At 35.7% G+C, this 19491-nt stretch overlaps 3 protein-coding genes across 3 annotated transcripts; 2 read left to right on the top strand and 1 right to left on the bottom strand.

The window, feature by feature from the left end:
• The first annotated feature begins 237 nt into the window (after window positions 1–237).
• On the top strand, window positions 238–5159 carry tbp (TATA box binding protein). The gene is made up of 8 exons (XM_067385251.1): window positions 238–339; window positions 878–1012; window positions 1714–2054; window positions 2426–2513; window positions 2937–3028; window positions 3127–3294; window positions 4113–4207; window positions 4328–5159. Exons 2-8 carry the CDS (start codon window positions 959–961, stop codon window positions 4405–4407), a joined length of 918 nt encoding a protein of 305 aa, XP_067241352.1. The 5' UTR covers window positions 238–339; window positions 878–958; the 3' UTR covers window positions 4408–5159.
• A 161-nt stretch (window positions 5160–5320) lies between these two features.
• pdcd2 (programmed cell death 2) lies at window positions 5321–8099 on the bottom strand. The gene is made up of 6 exons (XM_067385250.1): window positions 7721–8099; window positions 7301–7540; window positions 7071–7214; window positions 6885–6985; window positions 6683–6796; window positions 5321–5757 (listed from the first exon to the last, which is right to left on the bottom strand). Exons 1-6 carry the CDS (start codon window positions 8034–8036, stop codon window positions 5593–5595), a joined length of 1080 nt encoding a protein of 359 aa, XP_067241351.1. The 5' UTR covers window positions 8037–8099; the 3' UTR covers window positions 5321–5592.
• Window positions 8100–9019: 920 nt separating this feature from the next.
• rhoua (ras homolog family member Ua) lies at window positions 9020–17651 on the top strand. The gene is made up of 3 exons (XM_067386221.1): window positions 9020–9690; window positions 11738–11796; window positions 14160–17651. The coding sequence occupies exons 1-3, from the start codon at window positions 9441–9443 to the stop codon at window positions 14610–14612; spliced, it is 762 nt and encodes a 253-aa protein (XP_067242322.1). The 5' UTR covers window positions 9020–9440; the 3' UTR covers window positions 14613–17651.
• Window positions 17652–19491: the final 1840 nt, after the last annotated feature.

Below are 19491 nucleotides of genomic sequence, written 5' to 3'. Positions count from 1 at the left end.
AAACGTATATTATTATTAGTAATATTCTTAAATATTTTATTAATAGATGAAGCAGCAGCAGCTTTTAACTTTTACCACACTCTTTTTACGCTTACTTTTTTTTTTGCATAATTGAATCATTTCCCGTTATATTTTATAAAATTATTTTTAAAAAATTCTTGGTGTTGTTTATATGAATGTGCATACATAAATAAAATTAAAATAGCGCATGATGCACCGGAAGCGCATAAAGAAGTCGGCGGAAGTTGTTGTGAAATCTCATGTTGTGCGCGCTCCCTGCGCTTCTGGAACTATTCCACTCAAACTCACTGCCCGCCTGGTGGATACTGCAAATTATCGGTTTGTTTTGCCCTTTTTCATGCACAATCCATGATACTATTTCGGGAAAGATGTCTGTTATATGTTTAATATGAACTGTTTGAGTTTGTAACGAACAGATTAGCGCCGCCAAGCTAACCATGTTGGGCTTCAGTCTGTTCCGTAGACAGTAGTCTTGTTCTGATCACTACTAACGTTATCTGATTAATTGTCAACTCTGTTGTTGCTTTCCATTGAATGTGAATTATCTTATGTTAAGGAGCGTTGATAATGTGATACAACATTGAGCCACACTGCAAAAAAACATAAGCCTTTACCTATAAACTTATTTTGGTGTAACTGTATACAGTAATGATACGTTCTGTACTTTACTTTTAAATTTACTTTCCTAATAAACTTGGAATAATGAAACTCCACAGGTTTTTATTTCACAACAAAAGCCTGTAATTATGTTCCTCCTGTTGATATGCATATATTTATTGATTTACCTGTCTACAGTACACGCAAGTTTCTCGGAAGTATTGTTGTGTAAGTGTTTTTGTTTGTTCTTTATTTACAGCACAGGTCTTTTGAATCCATTGAGGTCTTCAAGCTAGTCTTGAAATCACTACTAGGTTGTTTTGCTTCATAACTTGTCGATATGGAGCAGAACAACAGTCTACCTCCTTTCCCTCAAGGGCTGGCATCTCCACAGGTGAGTAATGTAGTGTTGAGTAAACATAGTTAAAGCTGGAATACACAGTTTTAAAAATCTCACCCAATTTTAAAGCGCATGCATCTAACTAACACTTACCAACTTTGTAAATGACTGAGTATCAGAGTTTCAAGTCGTTCCGAACACAACAAACTCACACAGAAATGCCTTTGTAGCTGGGAGAAACATGACAAATTAAAATAATGTGTGTTATAAAATCGGCTCATAGTCTGAAGTAGGGCTGCAACGATTAATCGCGATTAATCGTTTGCAAAATAAAAGTCTGTATTTACGTAATATATATGTGTGTGTTCTGTGTATAATAATTATGTATATATAAATACACACACACACATTCATGTATATATTTAAGAAAAATGTTATATTTATATATAAAAAATCTTTTTATATGTAATCTAAAATATATATATATATATATATATATATATATATAATTTATAATACATGCATATATTTCTAAACTTTATACCTGTATGTGTGTATTTATATATACATAATTATTATACACAGAACACACACATATGTTACGTAAACAGACTTTTATTTTGCAAACGATTAATCGCGATTAATCGCAACAAAAGTCATGTTGTGTTTTCCAGGCTTTACACAATACAGGTATTTTAATCAACTTATTCAATTCATCAATGCATGAAATTAATTCACCTCGTTTCTATTCAAAGAGCGCCATGACACCTGGCATTCCCATTTTCAGTCCTATGATGCCGTATGGCACGGGACTTACACCACAGCCAGTGCAGAACACCAACAGCTTGTCCCTCCTGGAGGAGCAGCAGCGACAACAGCAGCAGCAGCAGCAGCAGCAGCAACAGGCAGCCTCACAACAGCAGGGTGGGATGGTGGGAGGTTCAGGCCAGACACCCCAGCTGTACCACTCGCAGGTCTCCACGACGACGGCACTGCCAGGAAACACGCCACTTTATACCACACCTCTCACCCCTATGACCCCCGTCACTCCTGCCACACCAGCCTCAGAGAGCTCTGGCATCGTTCCCCAGTTACAGTGAGTTCTTTAGCTGTCATCACTGTACATTTCTTTTAGAAATTTTGTTGATTGCCTTTAAGACAAAAAAAAGTTTTTGAGCTATTAAAAATGACTCCAGTCCTTGGCCACTGCAGAGTACAACTCCAACCCCAGTTAAACACACCTAACGCAGCTAATCAAGGTCTTACTAGGCATACTAGAAACTTCCAGGCAGGTGTGTTGAGGCAAGTTGGAGCTAAACTCTGCAGGACAGTGGCCCTCCAGGACCGATTTTGGACACCCCTCTTCTAGAAGCTCATAACATGACTGCTCTTTAGAATTTATCATATGTATTTCCATGTTTTGTAAAAAAAAAAAAAAGTTAAATTATAATAAATTTTACTTTTAAGGAATATTGTGTCCACTGTGAACTTGGGGTGCAAACTTGACTTGAAGACGATAGCACTTCGAGCCAGAAATGCTGAATATAATCCAAAGGTAAGACTAGTAAAGAATTTCTTTTTTTTTAAAAAGACCTTAGTCTTTTATGCAACTTTTTGATCATTGATAATGCCATTTGACCATTAAAAAATAATTATAGGAAAGGATGTCAGATTAGTATTTTTCTGATTTGAAATATGTTATTTAAATGTGAGTTTGGCAAGCAGCTTTTGATATTTCAGTATTTCCCCATTCAAGTAGATAAGAGTTGGTCTTGCATGCCTGAAATAGCTGTCTGTAGTTGTTGCAAATATGACCGCAGAGTGAACTGACTTACCTCGAAAGGGACTTTGCCTATTGTTAGTCTAACAGTTCATAAAAATAAAAATCACACTTACAAGTGTATGATTTTTTTCTAAACATTTCATTGAAGGTCATCCACTTTGATTTAACACAAATTTCCGTTAATAACTATTTCAGCGTTTTGCTGCTGTCATCATGAGAATACGAGAACCCAGAACAACTGCTCTCATCTTCAGCTCAGGGAAGATGGTGTGCACAGGAGCTAAAAGGTACGATTGCCATCTTGCCGTCGTTTTCTTCCTCTTGCACATGTAGAACTAACAGCAGTGTGTGTGTTTACCTTTCTTGTGTGCAATCGCTTCTGCAGTGAGGAACAGTCCCGATTGGCAGCCAGAAAATATGCCAGAGTGGTGCAGAAGTTGGGTTTTCCTGCCAAATTCTTAGACTTCAAAATTCAGAACATGGTGGGCAGCTGCGACGTCAAGTTTCCCATCCGATTAGAGGGCCTGGTGCTTACACACCAGCAGTTTAGCAGGTTTGTCTATTATAATTTTTTTATTAATTTTGTTTTATAGTACATCTCAAACTAAATTGAATGCTTTTCTGTGCCTTGTTATGAATAAGTTGGTAATATTCTACATTATTACTGTTTGAACCACTTAAAGGGTTAGTTAATTACTCACCCTCATGTCGTTCCACATCCGTAAGACCTTTGTTCATCTTCAGAACACAAATTAAGATATATTTGATGAAATCAGAGGTTTTTAATTTTTTTAAAATTTGTTTTTATTTTTCAAGGTCCAGCAATTAGTAAAGACATTGTTAAAATAGTCAACGTGACTACAGTGGTTCAACCTTAATTTTAAGAAGTGACGGGAATACTTTTTGTGTGCAAAAACAAAATAAAAATGATTTTATTCAACAATTTAATCTCTCCCCGTCAGTCTCCTACGCTATTTACTTCTTTTTTTTTTTTTTTTATTAAGACAGTGCAGCGCTTCCAGGTTCTACATCAGAACGCCGGCTCAGTATTATCCGGCTCTTGAGTCAGCATCACACGCATGCGTTGTGCTGCTTACGTGAATAGCGTCGACCAATAATGAGCCAGAGTTCTGACATAGAACCTGGAAGCGCTGCACTGTCTAAAAAAGTAAACGGCGTAGGAGACTGATGGGGGAGAGATTAAATTGTTAAATACTTTTTTTTTTTTTTTTTTTTTTTTTTGCGCACAAAGTCTTATCACTAATCCCCTGAGATTTTGAATTCTTCGTGAGCATCATTCTGACTGTGAGATAGAAAAACTGTAATACCATTTGATATAAAACCTAATATCCTGCTTATACTTTTCCCCAGCTATGAACCTGAGTTATTTCCAGGATTAATCTACAGAATGATCAAACCGAGAATCGTCCTTTTAATATTCGTTTCAGGCAAAGTTGTACTCACAGGTAAGGTCATTGTTGTAATTAAAATGGCACAAACAGTACGTTTCAATACTAGTATGAGATTCTGAGTGAAATTGAGGTTACACAATGAAAATTTCCTTTTCTTTTTTTTTTTTTTTCCAGGTGCAAAGGTTAGAGGAGAAATCTATGAAGCTTTTGAGAATATATACCCAATCTTAAAAGGGTTCAGGAAGACTACGTAATCTCTGTGCAGCACACCGTTCTGTTACCGCTAGTGAATTACTTGCTGAGCCCACCGGTATGTCTGGGGTGACCTACGCTGTTTCATTTACTTTTGTAAGCTTGTAAATATGAAGGACCCCTGTTTCTTCACTCAGAAAGTGAACCAATCTGTGGGTTATGCTTTTATTTTACCTTTTTAAAAATGTTTCTCACCCGCCGTTTTGAAAATACTGTTTTATCCATGTCTGATCATTTTAACAATATTTTATGGTTTTATGGTGTTATAATGTTCAGCGTTTCATACATACTTTTACACATTCCCTTTGTTAGCAGGTTTTATGTATATTGCATTACTGATTGACTGTCTGTGTTGGCTGCCCATCATTGAGGAATCAGCCTGTGGCAAGTAATGCCCATGTTGACCAGTGCAAGAAAATTTTGTTTGAAGGAGCGCATTTAGGTTGTTTTCTAACAAAGCTTTGCAAACAAGTATGCGGATCCTTCGGTTGTTGAAATTATGTGGATTTGACCATTAAGTTACAGTTTTGAACGAGTTAATCGTTGGCATATTGAACAACTGAATTCCCATTTCATTGTATGATGTGCTGTAGGTCTCCCAAAAGCCCCCTGTAAAGCACTGACATTTTAATTTAATTTGTTTGTCTACGTAACTAACTTACTTTGCTACTTTGAATGCAAATAAATGTTTGCCAACTTCAGCTTATCTCTTTAGTTGTACATTTTTACCTCCAAATATATTAAACCTCCTAGAATGGCAATAAGACATTATTTTGGTTCTGTTTTGATGAGTTTTTACAATCAAAAGAATTAGGTAATGTGAGATTAATTTGGATTTCATTCTAGAACTCTAAATAAAAATGACACTATTGTATTACAAAAAACAAGGCAGGAAAATGGTGTTAAGATTTTGCTTTAGAAATAACAGGTTTTATTTAATGCTAATACAGACTGAGTCAGACTTGACAATACTACTGTTCAAAAGTCTGGGGTTGGTGAGGTTTATTTTTACATTTTTTAGCAAGTCTCTTTTTATATAAATATATATGACATCTTTTAATTTCAGTTAGGGACACAAATGGTGTATGTGGTTGCCTCAAAAGAACCAGTCCTTTATTGTTATTTCTTCATTACAAATGTGCTTTGATACACAAGTCTAAATAGTAGTTCATCTGCATGGAGTAATTCTACACTGCTTGTTCTCCTGAAAAGTCTTGTTTCCAGATGAACTCGGCAGAATATTTGGTGCCTTGGTCACAGCTGTCAGCACATGTGTAGATGGCCACTGTACCCCAGTCTATGCTGGCATCTGTCCTATCCACTTTGAGGTGATTAAGTAACTGAGGCATAATCTGAAATAAACACAGCCACAATTTAAACAGTGTTACGATAAAATCTCAGCGTTGCTTCAGAGTATTACATGTATAACATGTAAGAGAAATATTAAAACATAGCTGTGTATTTTAAAACAAGGAGTGGTACCATTTACAGTATTGTTCAAAAGGTTTGGTAAAATTAAGAAGTCTCAATGTTTATCAAGTCTGGATTTATTTGATTTTATTTTAAGATGTGACATTCCTGTAATGGCAAAGCTGAATTAGCAGCCATTACTCCTTGTCACAAGATCCTTCAGAAATAATTTCAATATGCTGATTATGGTGCTTAAAGGGGATAGTTCACCCAAAAATCTAAATTCTGTCATAATTTACCCTCAGGTTGTTCAAAACCTGTATACATTTCTTTGTTCCGCTGAACATAAAAAGATATTTTGAAGAATTTTTCAGAATGTGGGAAACTGAACAGTTCTGGAACACCATTGACTTCCATAGTATTATTTTCCTACTATGGAAGTCAATGGTGCCCCAAAATGGCCTGCTTACAAATTTTCTTCAAAATTGTGTACAGCAGAACAAAAATTTATACAGATTTGGAACAACTTAAGGGTGAGTAAATGATGACAGAATCTTCATTTTTGGGTGAACTATCCCTTTAAGAAATATTTCTAATTATTATAAATGTTAAACAGTCGTGCTGCTTAATATTTTTACGGAAACTGAAATTTTTCTTTGATGAATAGAAAGTTTGAAATACAAATCTTTAGTAACATTAAACATTTTACTTTACTGTCATTTTTTCATCAATTTAATATATCCTTGCTGAATAAAAGCATTTATTTTTTGAAAAAAAAAAAAAAACATCTTACTGACCCCAAACTTTTAAATGGTAATATTTAAATGACAATGTGCTTTTTATATTTAACATGTATTTTTACATTACCTGAAATTCAAAGAGACGTTTAGCACCACATGGACATTCTGGAACTTCTTCATCACGTGGCGCATGTTCAGCTGACACCCAAAGAGGAGATCCTTCTTTACAATACCGCAAAACCTTAAAAAATACATAATCACATAGCCGTTGAACATATAACAGACATAAGCCATGGGTAGCATTTGCTCTTCAGGCTCTTGTAACTGACCTGTTGTGGTTCATTAGCAATTCGCTTCTTGAACTTCTGAAACACTTTAGTGTCTTGTGTTTCATGAAGCGCCATACTCTCTAGCTCACTGTTTTCCAAACCTGAGAGAGTACATAAAAACTGTGAATGACAAATCCTTGACAAGACCTAGAAATATCAAGCTGCTGAATCTGTTCAAAGGCATACTGTTATTTAAGCATGTCATGCTCTCTTGATCCAAACTATGGGATTCATGGAGTTTCTCATCTTTTGCTGGAAGCTCTTCTGGTTCGGTAACCAGCTCCCACTCAGGAAAGAGAAATGAATTGAGCTCCTCTGAACTTTGAGAAGCTGTAGATACAAATATGAAGAAAATCACAAGTATATATTAAAGTTGCAATCATTAGAAATAATGCATAATCAAAGCATTCACTCACCTTCATTTGAACATTCTTTCTTGTGCCGGTGTTTCCAGTCTATAGTCTGATGCTCTTTACTGCAGTATGTAACAGAGTGACATCGAGAGCAGGCTTTCTGTCCCAGACAGCCACACAGTCTGCACAGTTTGAGCCCAGAGCTCAGAACCTGATGATCATCCATAAGCTGGTCTGGCTTCTCATCAGAAGGTGGATCAAAAGGGTAAAAGTCATTTTTCCTTGGCAGTTGACATCTGAACACTGGAAATGGGGATAAACAAAATACTGTAACTTTATACATATGTTATACAGAGGCTTGTACGATTAATACTAAAACCACTTTTAGACAATATGAGAGATGATTCCCAAATGAATACCTCTTTAATTAAAATATAACGTATATATACAAATAGCAAATACATCAGACAGCTCATGAATTACCTTTAAAACACTTGTTGTCATTTCTTGAATAGCAGGCTGGTGTCTTGCAGCAGAACACAAACAGTGTTCTGTGAAAGCATCGATCATGTTCCGTAACAGGCGCATACACCTGCAGAAGAAACACTGTTGGGAGTTTGCACTTCTCGCACTGTAAGTCAGACACAGTTGGCAGATCCACCTGGCTTAACCACGCAGGTCTCCCTCCGACTTTACTTGGAAACTGGCTGCTGAGAAGCTGCCATGATTCTGCCTCCTCTAAGAAGCCCAGCACGACCTCACGGTTTGTTTTAGTGTCTTTAACAGCTTTTGCAGCCATCTGTCAAACTCTCACACAAAGCTAAGGGTTTCAGAATCATGTGCGGGTGTGTGTTCATCTGAGACCGGGGCTCGGGGCAAACAAGATCTGCGACTAACGTTCCACACAAAAATAAACGGCAAGAGCAATAAAAACGCACATAATGTACACGAAACCCACTAAATGTGCCTTATTATATATGTGAAAATTATTAATAGTTAATATTATTAAGTAATATTCTCCATTAACTAGAGTTAAACGTCTTTCTCTTGTTCTTGGGTGAATTTACACCGTTTTTGCGTTTGTCCAATAGATGGCGTCACAATTCAATGAATTGGATATTTTTTGTTGCTTAAATTGCACATAAATTCCATTTAGCCTTTAATTAAAAACATCATTAGAGACACAAATTACACATATATAAAAACTATATATATTCCATATAAATATATAGCTTTATTTCAATAAACGATAACAATTTTGAGTAGGTTTAGTTACTACTGATCCATAAACACTCAGTATATCCCATAGACTGTATATCCACAATGGCAATGCATCAAAAATGCAAAAATCTCAATGCAGCCAGTTGTCTATACAGGTTCACTGATTGGTCATTGATTTTTATTCATCATACATAAATACATTGTATCAGAAAATAAATAAATAAATAAATAAATACATTGTATCGGAAAGTGGCAAAAAATAATGTACTTTAATTATATTTACTTTAATTATTACTATTTGAATAATTTTATGATAGTGTCGATATCCATACTGCACATTCTTCTAGAAAAAAAGCATTCAACACTAAAGAGATTTGTCAAATACAAATTTATATGCACTTCGCCCATTTCTATTTTCAAGTACATTATCAATGATAACAAATAAAAATGCTGACGCGTGTATTCGCGGCAGTTCAGTTGAGTTTATTAGTAATGACAACAGGTCTGCTGAACTTCAGTTCACGGATGAATGCAGCTCTCAGTGGATGATGTCATGGGCTCTGTCCCAAATCCTCCTCAGCTGCCTACCTCGGGTACGGCCGAAAACGCTGCGCGCGCCTCAAAGCGCTGTCTAGCAGGCGACTGACTCTGCATTGAGACACAGCCGCAGTGTTTGGGAGTAAAGGAGTAAAGTGCTCAGATCAGTTTTTGAGAGGGCGGAGGATGGCTCGCCTCATGAGGGCATAACGTCAGTGTATGTGTGGGCTTCGTATTTATTTTTGCTTTAGAGTTTCTTTGTTTTATGTCCAGATAAAGCAAACACTTCTTGATTTGAAATGTAGCTTTTAGAGGACTTTTCCCCCCTCAAAAATAAATGGACACCGCGGTGAAACCGGAGACGGGCGCTCCGATCTCTCATTCACAAGCGAGATAAATCGCTGAACCTGGCGTTAAAACTCCTGGACGGTCAGAGTTTTCAGCGATGCCTCCGCAGGGAGGTGGAGAATATAAGCCTGTCCCAGGTACGGTTGTGCCGCCGGTACCCCCGAGGAGATTCAGGGGCAAAGATTTGTCATCCGCGGTGAAGAGCCGCTTCGGGTCTGCAGCGGAGCGCAGGGTGAAGTGCGTGTTGGTTGGTGATGGTGCAGTGGGTAAAACTAGTCTCATTGTGAGCTATACCACCAATGGGTATCCCACCGAGTATGTTCCAACAGCGTTTGACAACTTTGCAGGTAAATATCACTCCAGCATTTAAAATCAAAACATAAAACTAAATGTAAAAATTGAATAAAGTTAATAAATTCAAAACTACTCTAACCACCTGCTACAAAATATAGTTTAAGCTGGTGCTGCTGCTGTGTATTGGGTAATGGTAGCTGGTTTCTAGCTGGTCTAAGATGGCCATTAGCTTGTCCAAACTGCTGGTCATTTGCTTGATAGACCACCTTAGAGTTACCAGTTACCATCTGGTCATTTCAGCTTAACCAACCAACCAATTACCAGCTTGAACTAACTATTGTCAATTTAGAATATACATTATATAATATATATATATATATATATATATATATATATATATATATATATATATATATATATATAAAGTTTCGTCTGCTCACCAAGGCTACATTTATTTAATTAAAAATACAGTAAAAACAGTAATATTGTGAAATATTATTACAATTTAAAATAACTGTTTTCTATTTGAATATATTTCACAAAGTAATTTATTCCTGTGATGCAAAGCTGAATTTTCAGCATCATTACTCCAGTCTTCAGTGTCACATGATCCTTCAGAAATCAGTCTAATATGCTGATCTGCTGCTCAAGAAACATTTAATGTGTACAATTGTACAAAATATTTGTGTACAATTTTTTTTTTTTTTCAGGATTATTTGATGAATAGAAAGTTCAAAAGAACAGTGTTTATCTGAAATCTAAACTTTTGCAACATTATAAATGTCTTTACTGCCACTTTTGATTGATTTAATGCATCCTTGCTGAATAAAAGTATTCATTTCTTTAATTTCTTTTCAAAAAAATAAAAATAAAAATTCTTACTGACCCCAAACTTTTGAACGGTAGTGTATAATGCTACAGAAGCTTTGTATTTCAGATAAATGCTGTTCTATTGAACTTTCTATTCATCAAGGAGTCCTGAAAAAAAAGTACACAACTGTTTTCAACATTGAAAATAATCATAAATGTTTCTTGAGCAGCAGATCAGCATATTAGAATGATTTCTGAAGGATCATGTGACACTGAAGACTGGAGTAACGATGCTGAAAATTCAGCTTTGCATCACAGGAATAAATGACTTTGTCAAATATATTTAAATAGTACACAGTTATTTTAAATTGTAATAATATTTCACAGTATTACTGTTTTTTACTGTAGTTTTAATTAAATAAATGTAGCCGTGGTGAGCAGACGAAACTTCTTTTAAAAACATTAAAAATCTTAGTGGTTCCAAACTTTTGGACTGTACTGTATATACATATATAATGTATGTATATATATATATATATATATATATATATATATATATGTATATAAAATGTATGTATATATAATATGGGTCAAAGACAAAAGTGTTTTCAAGCATCAAAACAATAAATAATACAGCTTTGAATTGCTGTTTTTCAATACATCAGAATGGGTCCTGTTTAATTTGTGTTTTTTTCAGAGCAAAAATTACATATCATACATTTCAACCACAATTTCAGAATTACAAGTGCTAATTACTTTTACACTTTTTACTACATTTTTAAACTTTGACACTATCCTAGGTTTTGCCTATTTGGCAGCAAGAATTTTTGTACTCATTTAAAATGCAATAAAATTTAGTATGCTCTCTTATTCTTTTATATATTTTAATACGTACAGGTCAGAATAAGTATGTTGTTTCAGTTTTTACATAAATATAAGTGTTAGACTGAATGACAATAGAACATTGTAGACATAGACGTTTTACTTGCATTTAATGTGCTTTCTATGTATATAAAATCACTTTTGTTAATTTCTTGATGCGGACATCTAAATGTCTTTGACCCATATATATATATATATATATATTTGTTAATGATAAAGATTGATAAAATGAGTGACCTAATTCAATTGATCACATGATGTTTGGCTGATGTTTTTGTGGTGTGTTTTTGTAAGATCAGCAAGTTCACCAACCCAATTCAGCCTCATTAATCACAGTCCGTGTGTCTTAATGATGTGCACTGACTAAAGAGGGATAAAATGTCGAATTGAATCTGTTCTCCTCTGCAGCGGTTGTAGCTGTGGACGGCAAGCCTGTGAAACTTCAGCTTTGTGACACAGCCGGTCAGGTCAGTCCAGTGAGCCCACTCAGCACCACCAGACCCAAACAAACCACCTCACACAAACACATTCAAGGCAGTGCAACTTCATCATGTCGCTGTATAAGGATGACATATTGTTTGCATGAACACATACTGGTAGAAGCCCTCCGCTCTTAACTGTAAACAGACTTGTGAGTCATGTCCTAATTAGTCATATGGTTGCCTATCTGTTAGATAAGAACAAAAGTGATTCAGTGTTGTTTTGCTTACTCATGATAAGAGTTTCTGGTAAAGTTCAGCTGAAGTTTGCAGTCCAGGCATCATAAGGAAGTATATGCTTTATCCTATGGGAACACACTATTATAGGTCAGTCAGTGTCTCTCTCCCTTTGTGGGAGTGGGAAACCAGCTCTAGGGGATCACAAATGGGAAGCAGTCTAATTGTGATGAATTGGGCTCGATCCGAGGGAAAGGGAGACCTACTTTCAGCCGGGGTACAGCTGGGGCTAGTCACTGGAAACGTGAGATCAGTGTGTTTTCGATGAGTTTAGCAAGCTAAAGGGAGACAGTGAAGGGAGGCAAGCCAAGAGAGATTTGGATCAGTCCTGTTTAGGTCAGTGGAAAGAGAAGGAGAGAGAATTTTTTTTATTTATAAGTTTGTGCTCATTTCCTCTACTTTTACATTTAGTTTTGCTTTTATTAAACATTATTTAAAATTCATCCTTAAAAGCACTAATAATTTCATTAATAACACTGGAAAATTAAATCTTTAGCAAATATCAAATTAAATACTTGTTCTTCATACTGTATAATATAATGTTGTGATGCCTAAATTAATTTGTAAGATTTAAAATGGCTGGTTATTTTATTTTTAATTTATTTATAGAATATAATATAGAATTTTAATATCAGCCATTTATTGGGTGTCAGCCATAACATAAACATTACTATCAGTGAGTATTTTTAAGGTGATGATACAGTTTTTTGAGCAATGTTGCTGAGCGATGTTTCTTGGGCACTTTCCCATTGAGAATGGGCAACAAATATTGATCTAAAGCATCCAGATAGACTTTGTTGCCCATTCTCAATGGGAAAGTGCCCAAGAAACATCGCTGGGCAATATTGCCTGGCAATATTGCTCAAAAAGTTGCCCTGTGTATCATCACCTTTAATTTCATAAACCAGATACCAACATACTTGCATATAAATTATATAATTGGATAAATTATACTGTTGGATGATTGTTTCTCATAGGTTAGAATGTGTCCAGTTGACTAATATGAGAAGAAAGCTTAATTGGTGTATCCACAGAAACCAAGCTGGAGACTCTAAAGGAAGAGTAAAAGAGATGGAATGCAGCAGTAATAAACAACAGATCTCACATTTTCTGTTCTAGATTGTATCATTTGTGCCGCTGACATCACAGCGGGTTCTGATATTTCAGAGGTATTGAATCATAAGCATGACCAAGAAGTTGCCAGTTTAAAAGATTAAAGTACCATTACTGTAAGATACTGTAAGGTTGCTTATTGGCGTTTGGAGAAGTTTTTACACTACTAAATTTATTTACACTACAATTTTGAATAGAAGAGAAAAGAATACTTTTATTCTGTAAGGATGCATTAAAAAGTAACAGTAAAAACATTTACAATGTTACAAAAGATTTACAAAACGTCAAATAAATGTTTTTTCTTTTTTTTTTTACTTTATATTCACTAAAGAATCCTGAAAAAATGATCAAAGTTTCCACAAAATATTAAGCAGCACAACTGTTTTCAACATTGATAATAAGAAATGTTTCTTGAGCACCAAATCAGCGTATTAGAATAATTTCTGAAGGATCATGTGACACTGTAGTCTGGAGTAATGATGCTGAAAATACAGTTAAGAGTTATTTTAAATTGTAATAATGTTTCACAATATTACTGTTTTTACTGTAATAAATATAACCTTGGTGAGCATAAAGAGACTTATTTCAAAAACATTCTTACCAACCCCATACTTTTGAATGGTAATGTATGATATTTCAAAAGTTTGTTTACAATAAACAACCAGAAAGAAAAAATAAAGAATATAATACATATACGACAAATTACTGACAACTGACAAGACGTTTAATAGTAAATCACAACTTCATAACTAAAGAAATCTAACAATTAACAATATGAAGTTCTTAATGCAGATGTTCATTTTTGAGGGATCCAGCAGTTTCATTAACAGAAAAAAACCTTTTTGTAAGAAAATATATAATGTAAAACAGAGCAAGCAGAACAAACACCCTTGGGGCCGTTCACATTTTACACGTAACTGCTTTTAACATTCCAAAACTGTATCAAGTGTTAGTTTCTCCTTGATGTTTATCACTACTGAATCTTTCTTTGCTCTGGGCAGGATGAGTTTGACAAGCTCCGGCCGCTGTGCTACACCAATGCTGACGTCTTCCTGCTCTGCTTCAGTGTGGTAAGTCCCTCCTCGTTCCAGAATGTGAGGGAGAAGTGGGTTCCTGAGATCCGCCGGCACTGCCCGAGAGCACCGATACTGCTGGTCGGCACTCAGGCTGACCTCCGGCAAGACGTCAAAGTGCTCATCCAGCTGGCCCAGTACAAGGAGAGGCCGGTCGACCCCGAGGAGGCCTGTGTGTGTGCTGAGGAAGTGCAGGCTGTCTCGTACATGGAGTGTTCGGCGCTCACCCAGAAGAACCTAAAGGAGGTGTTTGACACTGCTATAGTGGCCAGCATCCAGTACTCGGACAGCCAGCAACAGAAAAGGCTGAAGAAGCGGACGCCCGATAAAATGAGGAAGCTCTCCGAGTCATGGTGGAGGAAATACTGCTGTTTGGCGTAGATGCGAGAATATGATTGTACTGTTGACGTGGATTCGGTGAGACTTTTATGGATAGAAATGGACACAGATCCATCTGCTTTATGAGACTGTGTTTGTGGGTGAACTGTATCACAGGTGGCTGTGAAATGAATGGGACAGTTTAGAAAAGATTGGCAAGCTTTTGTCATAAAATGGAAACATTCATAGTGACTAGTAGTTGTCAGCTACATTTTAAGATCTGCTCTGCATTTGGAAAGTCCCAGGTTAACCTCAAATGCTCATGTGAACAATTCAAGGCAAGAGCCATCTGTCTTTCTTTACCTTATCTTTTGTTAAAGAGGGTTTCAAGTGGACTTAAGGGCTGTTTTACTATCAAAGATCTAGTTTAGACTGCCAGATTTTCCTTCTTCATTCACGCACTGTGAAAAGCAACCCTAGTGGTCAGTCTCAGCAAAGACATGGCATTTTATAGGTGTTTTAACACTTACACAATCAGGATTACTTGCCTTTGTTATCCAGAGTGACTCAAGTGCTTCGTCATGTATCTGTCAAAGCATTAAGTGTGATGTAGAGTACAAGCAGATGTTTGGACACACTATCAACTTGACATCACTGACATTTACCTTGTTGTCCAGTGAGGGTGAATGATTGTCCATTTTAGAGACAGCAGGACGCTGGCACATCTCTCCAGGCTGTCTTGTTTACATTTGGAGTTAAGTCCAGACTCAAACACGCCATGAGGTCAGGGTCTTTGAGTGTAAGTAAGTAGACTTAGTAGGCCAGTTGGATTATATATCTGGTCATTGAACCTGGAGTTTCTTCAAAATCACAGTGTTTTGAGTGAAGCGTTTCAGTGCTGTCAGGAGGATTCTGATTAGCTCAGACATTCTCGGTTATTTATTGGAATATACACTAAAATTCAAAAGTTTGGGATCTGTACATTTTTTTGTTAACTCACCGAGGCTGGAATTATTTGATCAATAATACAGTAAAAACATTGTGAAATATTATTACAATTTAAATAATGGTTTTCTATTTTAATACATTTTAAAATATAATTCATTCTTGTGATGGCAAAGCTGAATTTTCAGCATCATTACTCCAGTCTTCAGTGTCACATGATCCTTCGGAAATCATTCTAATAATCTGATTTGATGCTTAAGAAACATTTCTTCTTATTATTATCAACATTGAAAACAGTTGTGCTGCTTAAAATGGAAACCGTGATACATTTTTTTCAAGATTCTTTGATGCATAGAAAGTTAAGAAACATTTATTTGTAATAGAAATCCATCATCATAAATGTCTTTACTGTCACTTTTGATCAATTTAATGCATCCTTGCTGAATAAATGCATTAATTTTAAATAAAGTCTTACTAACCCAAACTTTTGAATGGGGTGTATGCTGGTCATTTTGGATGAAGGAAAAACTATTTTAGAGGAACCAGAGTTTTCAACCAGAAACAATGGTTGACATTGCTTTCCAGTTTCCGTTTAAAATATTTGTGCCTGGAATTTCTAATTAGGTTTTTCGTGCCTTTGCAGTTTATGGCACTTTTTAAAAGGTGAAATGTGTAATTTCCGCCCCACTTGCAGTCTTTTTGTTTGAGTTGGGCATAATAACAACACAAACTAATAGCAAATGATGAGAGATTTTAGTGTTGTTGTTTTTTTTTTCAATTCTGTTCTTTCAAAAATTATTTCAAAATTATGTAATTATTAATTCAGTTCAGTTCTCAATTATTAATTCAATTATTTTGCAAATTGGGTGCAGACATGACACACTTCACCTTCACAGAAAATCTTTAAAAAACTATTCTTCCATAATTGTGTGAATACATTTGTCAGGCACTTTTATCCATTGCCTTTAAGGTTTAAGCTACTAGTTGTGTATTTGTCGCCCCCAAACCATGATGTCAGCCACATAATGCTTTGATAAGCATTGCAGTCATATTAATAAATGAATTCTATATAAAATACGTGGAATGCTGTTCCAGGGCAAACTGCACTTTTTATCAGGCTTCCACGTCGGACAAACTGGAAAAGTCGCCTGCTGCTATGCGACGTGAATGAGTATTAAGCTGAATGACAGAGTAAGGAAAAGTTAATGTTTCACTGCATAAGCTGGGTTAGGTGAGGAAGAATCACTAACGTCACTAGTGGCAAACATTTTTCTCTCATGAGCGCAGAATGAACCAAGAATGAAATCAAGATGAGTTTTATGCTTGCCACTTGTACTGTTGGATTGTGCCAGAATGTGGCGAGACGCTGAAACAGCGTTGAAAAATAAGTGAATGGCTCTCAGCAAGTGATTACAGTGCTGTAAACCGCAAGTGTTAAAGGTGGCATAGTGAGAGTTGAACCCCAAACCAAACAATCATATTGATTTTAAAGGGATAGTTTGCAAAAATGAAAGTTCTGTCTTCATGTTGTGTTCAAACTTGTATGAGTTTCTTCTGTTGAACACAAAAGTCCATAAAGTAAAAGTGTTGTTTTAAAACCTAATGACTTTCATTCTGTGATCAAAAACAGTTATATAATAAAATATATTCTTTTGTGTTCCACACATAGGCCCCACAGATAAAAGAAAGATGGGACAGACTTTTCACTTTTAGATGAACTATCTCTTTATGCATAGGCATATTGTAATCATAATCATGTATCAATAAATATATTGGTGGCTTTCCTTATATTGTGAATCTAAGAATTGTTTCATAGGTTTCAAACAACAGGCCTTAAGTTCAGACTGACCAAAGCAAATGAGCGCTACAGTGCTGTGTACTTTCACAGGGCAGGATCAATTACTTAGAGGTTTTTGACAAGTCGCCAAACTATCACTTTGGACACGCAGTGTGTTTATTCACTGCTTTGATTTGCACGCGAGTTGCATTGCAGTGTTGTATGTTTACTGTGAGAGTGAGCTCATTGCTGCAGCGTCCCACCAGACGGAACTGTTCAGGATCTGGTGGTCGTTCAGACAAAAAGCCGACATGCAATAACAGAGACCTCCCTGTACTGTAGATTGTTATCTTTCTCAGAATAAATATACTTTTTGTCTACTTATTGTCTTTGTGCACCATATTTCATTTTCTTGGGATTTATGAAAAGCTATCAGTAGTTAAGGGGATCATTTCATTATCTCAGTGCCTTTTATAGTTAATAATTAGTAAACACTGTCTTACCTGCAGAAATAATGAGGCTTAATGGTGTCTGTTAGGGATGTGTACAGTTCACTGTCTATGTTGTCTTATCACGTTTGTGAAAATTTAGCTATTTTCCAGTATTTTCTTCTCATTAATGCTTAAATTATACTATTGTATGGTTATAGCTTAAATGTTACATTTCGCCAATGATATCTTATGTGATTTTGTATCTCAAATTATGACTTTATATCTCACAATGTGACTTTATATGTCAAAATACGACTCTCACAATTGAGACTATATCTCACAATTTGACTTTATCTCGCAGCGTGACTTTAAATCTCGTAATGTGACTCTCAAAATCTTACTGTCTCACAATTGCGACTATATCTCAGACAATTTACTTTATATTTCACAACTTTTTATCTCGTTGTGTGACTTAAAATTTCGTAATCTGACTTTATATCTCAAAATTGCGAAAATATCTCAAATTATGACCTGATATCTCACCATGTGACTTTAAATCTGTTAATGTGACTTTATATGTCAAAATATGTCTCACAATTTGGACCATATCTCACAATTTGACTTTATCTCGCAGTGACTTTAAATCTTGTAATGTGTCTTTATATCTCATAACTATGACTTTATATTTGTATCTTTATAATGTGATATTTTATCTATTATCTATGATTTTATATCTCACAATGTGACATTATACATCACAATGGCAACATCGTTTCTTGTACCAGTGACTTTATTTCACGCAATGTAACTTTAATCTCAAAATGTGATTTTATATTTAAATACTTAAATTATAGTCACTTGTTAATAAGGAAATCATGGAGATCCTTCTGTATATACTTCGTGTGAACAAACTAGACTTTATCTGCAGGCGATGAAATGACTAACATAAGCGGGGAAGCTATGGTGGTTGCTCTGTGATGCCTTTGTCAGTTTGGTTGCTTTATTGCCAAGGGTTTGTTTTATCTGGCTTTTAATCACATTTCCTCAAGTACTCAAAACAATTAAAGTGGCGTCTGGGTTCATTAGCTCCATTGAGCTGCTTTCTTAAACAGCTGACATGTTCTCTCTGAGCTCTAGACGCCTTAACTGTTAACAATGACATATTTGGGCCACTTTTATCCAGTTGCTTCATATTGCATGTTTCTGTGTGGCAGATGAGCAAAGGAAAACGTCAATTTGAATGAATCAAACATGACAGGCTATAACTTTTGATAGTTTAGATACATCATCCTACACAGGGAGCTGGAACTCAGTGTCCATTGATGGACGGTATTCAAAATTCTGACAAAACTGATGGAACATTTGACTTCATCACAGCTGTGGTGACATAAGTGATATGAATTGTAGAAAGAAAAGCTACATTCTCATCATACAATGTTCATAAAAAGCTCTTGATCTGAAGTAGGCCTGTCACGATAACTACTTTTTGTTGTGCGATGTATTGCCCCAGAAATAATTGCGATATGTGATTACTGTCATTGCGATAAAATGATTATTGTCATTTTAAAGGGATAGTTCACCCAAAAATGAAAATTTGATGTTTATCTGCTTACCCCCAGCGCATCCAAGATGTAGGTGACTTTGTGTCTTCAGTAGAAATGATGATTTTTAACTCGAACCGCTGCCGTCTGTCAGTCTTATAATGTGAGTGAATGGTAACATAATTTATAAGAGTCAATAAACATGCACAGACAAATCCAAATTAAACCCTGCGGCTCGTGACGACACA

This window comes from Chanodichthys erythropterus, chromosome 5, assembly GCF_024489055.1.
Source record: "Chanodichthys erythropterus isolate Z2021 chromosome 5, ASM2448905v1, whole genome shotgun sequence".
Taxonomy (NCBI): Eukaryota; Metazoa; Chordata; class Actinopteri; order Cypriniformes; family Xenocyprididae; genus Chanodichthys; species Chanodichthys erythropterus.
The sequence above is the reverse complement of the archived record's forward strand: the minus strand, read 5'-3'. Positions and strand labels throughout refer to the sequence as shown.